General features: G+C 44.7%; 1 protein-coding gene across 1 annotated transcript in view; it reads left to right on the forward strand.

The window, feature by feature from the left end:
• The window catches only part of GRIK4 (glutamate receptor, ionotropic, kainate 4), a 499,211-nt gene that overhangs the window by 9,839 nt on the left and 480,815 nt on the right, over positions 1 to 8,557 (forward strand). The window contains exon 2 of the mRNA XM_006833921.1: positions 892 to 1,026. Coding sequence (XP_006833984.1) covers positions 942 to 1,026 — 85 coding nt within the window. The 5' untranslated portion in view covers positions 892 to 941. The remainder of the gene's footprint in view (positions 1 to 891; positions 1,027 to 8,557) is intronic.

Here is an 8,557-nt window from a genome sequence, read left to right on the forward strand (position 1 = left end):
CATAACTCAAAAGCATCAATTCTTCTACGGTCTTCCTTATTCACTGTCCAGCTTTTGCATGCATATGAGGTTATTGAAAATACCATGGCTTGAGTCAGGTGCACTTTAGTTCTCAAGATGACATCTTTGCTGTTTAACACTTTATAAAGGTCTTGTAAGTGCCAAAACTTTGCCAATTCAACAATTATTACATGAACATATAATTCAGTGGTATTGATTACAGTCTTAATGGTGTACATCCATTGTCATTTTCCTTTTCTGACTCATTTCACCGCAATTAACTAAAACTCCTGGTGTGCTGCTGTGGGTTAATGTGCTGGACTGCAAAGTCTGTTTGACCTGAAAGGTCAGTGGTTGAAGCTCACCAGCCCCTCCTCGGAAACCCTGTACAGGATCGATACGGGTTGGAAGTAGCTCGATGGCACTTAACAACAACAACAACTAAAATTCCATGTCCCCCTAAATAGTAGTAACACCTCATTTCCCCTTCCCTCTGGCCATGGTAACCATACAAGATTGGTTCTTTTGTGTTAGACTTATTTCACTTACTCTTCATGATGTTTTCAAGGTTCATCCATGTTTTGGCATGTCTCAGAACTTCGTTTTTTGGGAGCTAAGGACTACTCCATTGAGCCTGCTTCCATTTTGATCAGAGGGAAGGAGTTAGAGCTGTGCCTTCTTGGCTCCTGGGTATAGGGTGGAGGAAGGGCAAAGAGGCCTCACCAACTCCCCGCCTATGTTCCCCAGGGCCCCTGCCATAAGTTCTGAAGGAGAGTCTGTTGCCCTTCCTGTGGAGTGTTCTGGGTGGGCCTAGCAGTTTGGTCCTGGGATGGATGGAGTGGCCACCTATCTGGGTTCCGGGACTCACATGTTGCCACTGCTCTCTTGCAGAGTTATGTCATGCCCAGACCAGCAGAGGGCTCCATGAGGATTTATAGAAGATGCCCCGCGTCTTGGCGCCTTTGGTGCTGCTTCTTCCCTTGTGGCTTGTGATGATCGCCTGCAGCCCACACTCCCTGCGGATCGGTAAGTGATCTGGGGCAGCCTGGCTCTGGATGATGTCCCCACTCATTACCCCGCTGCACTGACCCTGCACTGTGCTCTTCAGGAATTAGGGAAGGGTCAAGGGCAGCCAAGATTGATCTGGGTAAGCTGTCACACACACCCCTGTGAATCAAATGAAGATGCTGCAAACTCCCTGGGACAGTTTGGATGGACTCAGCCTAGTACATTGATGGGCAGCTGTTGGGCAAAGAAGGCGTGGTCATGGGGATTCCTAACCCAGGACCAGAAATAAGAGGCCACCTCTGCTCCCTTCTGATCAGCTCCAGAAGCTTCTAGGAGAGTGTGCATGGTGGTCCTGGCCTTGCTGCCTGGAAGGTCCTTGGCTCTGTGTCTCTGTGTCTTTGCCTGGCTATGGAGAGGGTGGTCAGGTACAACTGCTCTTGTTTATCCTGGTTCCTGTCGGATGCTCTAGTGTGGGCAGGCACTGCTATCACCTGCACACTCAACCCTCATCCCTGGACAGAGGTGTGGCTTCTCCTGGGGTCCAAGAGGGCCTTCTCTCCTGCCAGGACTGAACAAGGCTGGGTTAATTGCAGGCTGGGGGCTGGGATGAAAGAGTCCAGCAGGCACAGTATGGTCTTCTCTTGGCCCAGTTAATGAGGACCTATGGAGTCAGGACAAGCATTGAGTGTCAGGGAGCCGGTATTAGGGAGAGAGAGAGGAAGGGGAAATAGTGTGGGCAGAACGGCAGACACAGTAGCGAGAAATCCAGGTGGATGGGTTGTTGACCTCAAGAAGCCCCATCCAAAGAAGCAGCAGGACCCTGGAACAAGAGTAGATGCCAGTCCTAGAGGAAATCACCTGACAAATTCTCCAGATAAACAGTCATGTGAAGCCCCTCTTCCTCAACTGGGGGTGGGTGAAGGCAAAGTGGCTACTGTGAATGAAGCCAGAGCCCAGTCCCTGAAATTGAGCTACGAAGGGACTGGGAATGGAGATGTTCATATGTTGAATTGTAGGGAATTTGCTTTTGGTTTGGGTATCCTTAGTGACTGGATAGGACAGGGTAGAACTGCCCCATAGGGTTTCTTAGTCTGTCAGCTTTATAGGAGCAGATGGCCACATCTTTTCTCTTACAGAACAGCTGGTGGGTTTGAACCACTGACATTTTGATTATCAGCCAAGCATTTAACCCTTGCGCACCCAGGGCTCCTTGGAATCCGCTTTAAGCTCCCTGGTTCTGTCAGTGACTGGTCCTAAGGGCCTTGGACAAGGCTGGCATTATGGTGTGGTCAGAGGGAGGTCAGGCACCAAGATCAGCGAGGCCTCCTGCACCACAGGCACATCTACAAGCTATTGAGCTGCTTCCTGTTACTTTCTGGCCTGCGTCTCCATGCATGTCTAGCCACAGCCAATTGGATTCCGAAACATAGACCAACCCAAAACCAAACCCACCGCCACTGAGTCAATGCCTACTCATAGAGACCCGAAAGGATGGAGTAGGACCGCTCTCTAGGGTTCCGAGGCTGCAAATCTTTACGGAAGCAGACTGCTTCATCTTTCTCCCATGGAACAGAAGGTGAATTCTAATCACTAATCTTCCAGTTAGCACCTCAGTGCTTAGTCCACTGTGCCACCAGCACTCCTAAACAGGAGACTCAATTCTTTCCCTCACTCTGTCCTTTGCTCTCCATTCTGCAGGCTTGAAAAAAAAAAAGAGAAAGAATTAAAACCCAAGTCTTCCCATTTTTCCCCCTCCCTCATCCCCATTCATTTCTAACGAAACTTCAGAACCTAATTTAATTCTGCTTAGCAGCAATGCAAAACGGTTCATATCCTTAAGATGCTTAATTTATAAGATGCCTACAGTTATTCAGCATTTGCTGTGAGGTTTTTCTCCCCCTGTAAATGAGCGGATAAAGCAGTAACTCATCAATTTCCATTTGTCGCTAATGTGAAGCGGAAAGGGAGTCGGCTGAAGCTGCAGTGCCTCCTGGCCTGACTCTCCTGACACTTGTTCTCCAGAAGGGAAGGGAAAGTGAAGCTGACAGACCCTGCTCTTGGCTGCTTTATGGGCAACAGGGCTTCGAGGGGTCCCCTCATGTTTGTCCAGCTCAGGCCAGACTCTCCTACCCACAGTTTCTGTTCATGCCAGGTCACTGCCAGCTGATTTCCAACCATGGCCTGTTTTCCTGCAGAAGCCAGGAAGGCAAGTTAAGACACAAATAGAAAGAAAAGAAAAGAAAAACTCAAACAGCAGTGTCTGGACCTGTTTTTCTCTCTCCTTGGTTATTCTGAGGCTTTTAAAAAAATTCCCCTGGTCTTTCTGGGGGGAAAGGTGCTAATTACAGGGGATCTGGAGTAGGGCAGCAAAGGAAAGAGAGAAGTAGGTCAAGAAAACACAAGGAGCTGTCTTAGCAGCACACAGATGGGCCAGATGAGCGTTGATGGTGCTGAGGGCTCCCAGGTCCTTGAGTGACTTAAGGGAGAGGGAAGGGTTACTTCTCCTCCAACTTTCTTAGGGTCAGGTGTCCCTAAATTGGAGTTTTCTTGAGAGCCTCAGGATGGATAGCAGTTGGAGCCGGACTGCGCAAAAGGCCCAGGCATCTCAGAGATAAATTGCCCTGCCTGTGCCATCTTAGCCCCGCTTGTCTGCTGGTGACAATATGGATGTTTGTAAAGAGGCGGCCGGACCCATTACCCTGCCTTGTGACTGCTGTTTTTCATTCGAGTGAGGCATGGGGTGGGAGATACAGCCAAATTGTCTATTACAGTGTCTGGTGTTTACCCCCCGAATGAGATTTGGGGTAAAAGAAAGGGATTTTATTTATGATTCTGGAGCCACCCACATAAATTTCCCCAACTCTCACAGATATGTCAGCCCCCGTCCGTCATCGATCTTACAAAAATGTCTTTTGATTTTGCTTCTGTCCCTCTGGGTCCTCTGAGTGATGACGGTGGCAACCACAAGTTAATAAATGCTCTGAGAAGACCGCCCCCCCATCAATAGCCCTCCATTACTTAAAGGACTCAGCGTCATAACATTTTAGAGACGTAAGGGATTATAAGGATCCTACTTGTATTATCCAACCTGCTCATTTTACAAATGAGGAAATGGGCTCGAAGGGCCTGTTTTTGATGAAGGTCACACAGCTCAGTGGCAGACATCACTAGAGCCTCATTCTCCGGAGACCTTTTCCAGTGCTGTCCTCACTGCTAACCAGAGCCCTCCCTCAGCACCCAAGAAGCAGAATCACCTTCAACAGCATATGGGAGTTATCTCCTCCTGTAGTTTCTTCCATTGCTGTTCAGGAATTTTTTTCAGACATTAGCAAATGTTTCCTCTGCTCTTAACACATTGTTGTTGTTAAGTGCCGTCGATAGCGACCCTGTACAGGGTTTCCGAGGAGCAGCTGGTGAGCTTGAACTGCTGACCTTATAGTTCAAATGGCTTTGCAGTCTGGCGCATTAACCCACAGCGCCACACCAGGACTCCTTAACATATTAGGTACTCAATAAGCCTACATCTTGTTACTACTTCCTTGGTTCTGTGTTCTAGTCACATTGAACTACTTTCAGTTTCCCAAATATACTAGTGGTCACCCTTTCTGCCTCTGGGATGGTTCATTTTAAGCCTAGTGAGATGGCACAACTGACCAATCCCCACATTAGGGTTCAGTACACCTTATTTGCATAGTTAAGAATTGGGCTGCGAACTGCAAGGTCAGCAGTTCGAAACTACTAGCTGTTCCACGGGAGAAAGATGAGGCTCTCTGCTCCCATAAAGATTTACAGCCTCAGAAACCCTATACAGGGTCACTATGAGTCGAAACCGACTCCACGCACATAACCACCACCACTCCTATAAAGGGTACCATGTACCTTATTTTTACATCATTAACAAGCTATCTATTCCCATTGGTGGGCCATGAGCACTGCACATTTGCATAATCCTACCTGGTGTGGTGCTATGGGATAAACACTAGACTCCTAACTGCAAGGTCAACAACCCACCATTTTCTCTTTGGAACCCAGTTGTTGATAGATGCCATTGAGTCCGTTCCAACCCATAGCGACCCTATGTAAGACAGAATGAAACACGGCCCTATTCTGTTGACAGCCTCGCAATGGCTGCTACTCTTGAGCCCACTGTGGCTGCCATTGTGCTAATCCATCTCATTGAGGGTCTCTCTCTTTTCCACTGCCCCGCCACTTTACCAAACATGATGCCCTTCTCCAGGGATTGGTCCCTCATGATAATATGTCCTAAGTATGAGAGATGACGCCGGGCCATCCTGGCTTTTAAGGAGCATTCTGGCTGTACTTCTTCCAATACAGATTTGTTTATTCTTCTAGCAGTCCATGGTACCTTTATTATTCCTCTCCAGTACAATAACTCAAATGCATCAATTCTATGATTTTCTTTATTATTCAACTTTCACCTGCATATGAGGCTATTGAAAATACCATGGCTTAGGTTGTTGTTGTTAAGTGCCATTGAGTCTATTCTGACCCATAGTGACCCTGTATTGGATTTCTGAGGAGCAGCTGGTGACCTTGAACCATGAACCTTGCACACTTTAGTTCTTAAACTGACATCTTTGCTCTTGAACACTTTGAATAGGTTTTGTGCAGCAGATTTGCCTAATACAATCTGTCATTTGATTTCTTGACTGCTGCTTCCATGAGTGTTGATGGTGAATCCAAGAAAAATGAAGTCTTTGACAACTTCAATCTTTTCTCCATTTATATGGATGTTATGTATTGGTGCAGTGATAATGATTTTTGTTTCTTTACATTGAGGTAAAAAACTATACCGTAGGTTGTGGTCTTTGATCTTTATCAATAAGTATTTTAAGTCCTCTTCACCATCAACAAACAAGCTTGTATCATCTGCATATGTCAGGTTGTTAATGAGTCTTCCTTCAATCCTGATGCCATGTTTTTCTTCATATGATCCAGCTTCTCATATTATTTGCTTAGCATACAGATTGAATGTTTTTGTTGTTAAGTGCCATTGAGTTGGTTCTGACCCATAGTGACGGTGTACAAGGTTTCCAAGGAGCAGCTGGTGAACTTGAACTGCTGACTTTGTGACTCAAAATGACCTTGCAGTCCAGCGCATTAACCCACAGGGCCACACCAGGACTCCATACAGACTGATTAAGTATGGTGAAAGAATACAACCCTGGTGCACACCTTTCCTAATTTAAAACCACTCGGTGTTCACTTATTCTGTTCGAACAATTGCCTCTTGGTCTATGTACAGGTTCCTCAAGAGCACAATTAAGTGTTTTGGAATACTTAATCTCCATAATGTTGTCTATAGCTTGCTATGATCCATACAATCAAAAAAACTTTGCATAGTCGATAAAACACAGATAAACATCTTTCTGGTACTCTCTGCTTTTAAGTCAACATCCATCTTAACATCAGCAGTGATATCCCTTGTTCCACGTCCTCTTCTGAATCTGGCTTGAACCTCTGGTAATTCTCTGTCAGTGTGCTGTTGCAGCCATTATTGTATTATCTTTAGAAAAATTTTACTTGAATGCGATATTAATGATATTGTCCAATGATTTCCACATTCTGTTGGGTCATCTCTCTTTGGAATGAGCACAGATATTCCAATCAGTTGACCAGGCAGGGTTTCTTTAAATTTCTTAGCTTAAACAAATGAGTGCCTCCAGTATTGCATCAGTTTGTTGAAAGATCTTAATTTGTATTCCATAAATTCCTGGAGCCTTGTTCTTTGACAATGCCTTCTGTGCATCTTTGACTTCTTCCTTCAGTATCATTGGATCTTGATCATATGCTATCTCTTGAAATGGTTGAATATTGACCATCTTTTTCTGGTATAGGACTGTGTATTCCTTCCATCTTCTTTTGATGCTTTCTGCATCATTCAATATTTTGCCTAAATAATCCTTCAATATTGAAAGTCAAGGCTTCAGTTTTTTCTTCAGTCCCTCAGCTTCAGAAATGCTGAGTGTGTTCTTCCCTTTTGGTTTTCTAATTCCAGATCTTTGCACATTTCATTCTAATATTTGGCTTTGTCTTCTTGACCTGCTCTTTGAAGTTTTCTCTTGAAAATGTTTACCACATTATATAGGAGTCCTGATGTGGCATTGTAGGGTAAGCAATTGACTGCAAGGCCAGTTTGAACCATAAGATCAGTGGTTCAAACTCACCAGCCACTCCTCAGAAACCCTATGCTGCATTTATATACAGATTCTATGGCACTTAACAACAACAACAACTCAGTCATTTAATGAGAATTACAAAGCGGATCACAAGAAGGGTCACTGTAAGGAATTCACTGCACTGCACCACCACCATTGGCTTCAACAACTCTTCCTCTGCAAACTCTTTTCACAGACTTACGCTGTCCATCTCGGGGAGAAACCATCTCTTCCCTACTATTCTCCCATCCCCTTGGCACATGTGTCTCTTCTAGCGTCGACCATATTGTGGTCTAATTATTGCGTGATTTTTTTTCTCCCAGACTCAGAACTCTGTGAGTGAACACCTCACACAAGGGACTGGCACCTGATGTATGTAGGCATATTTATAGCTCGGAACCAATTAATGTGATGGATGAGTGAATTCAGGGCTCTTGTAAGACTTGGTTCCCCAATAGCATATTTGGTATCATTGTTTCAAAATATTTCTTCTAGTTTTACCTATGATTGAAGAGGTGGAGTTATTGGAAGAAGTAGAAGGAAAAGGACACAGAGGAGAAGAAGAAAATGGAATTGGCTTAAGATCCTGATTAGTTTCTAATGAAAGTTTAGTGTAACTACAGTGATTCAAGTATTCATTCATTCATTTGTTCAACAGGTATTTATTGGTTGCTAACTGTGTGCCTGGTATGGCACTGTAGGATAAGCACTCTACCAGAAGGTCAGTTTGAACTGCAAGGTTGAGGGTTCAAACTCACCAGCCGTTCCTTGGAAACCCTATACAGGTTTGCTATGGGTTAGAACTGGCTTGATAGCAGTTAACAACAACAGCAGCAACAACTATGTGCCAAGCCCTGAGGATACTGTGCAATAGGGATGGCAATAATAGCTCTCACTTGGAAAGGCCTTACTCTCTGTCAGGCACTGGACTAAGGATTTCACATATATCATCTCAGTTAGTCTTCGTGTCAGAATTGATGACCCTCATAGACTACCTGTGATGTGCAGATGATACAGCTTTGCTTGCTGAAAGCAAAGAGGACTTGAAACATTTACTGATGAAGATCAAAGACTTTAACCCTCCATAAGGATTATACCTCAATATATATATATAAAATCGTTACAATGAGACCAATAAACAACCTCATGATAAACAGACTGACGTTGCCAAGGATTTCATTTTATTTGGAACCACAATCGAGGCTCAGGGAAGCAGCTGTCAAAGATACTGTATTGGGAAAATCAGCTACAAAAGATCTCTTTAAGCTGTTAAAGAGAGTAAAGAGGTCACCTTGAGGACTAAGGTGCATTTGACCCAAGCCATGGTGTTTTCAATAACCTTATATGTTTGTGAAAGGTAGACGATGAAT

This window comes from Chrysochloris asiatica, unplaced genomic scaffold (assembly GCF_000296735.1).
Source record: "Chrysochloris asiatica unplaced genomic scaffold, ChrAsi1.0 scaffold00008, whole genome shotgun sequence".
NCBI classification, from domain to species: domain Eukaryota; kingdom Metazoa; phylum Chordata; class Mammalia; order Afrosoricida; family Chrysochloridae; genus Chrysochloris; species Chrysochloris asiatica.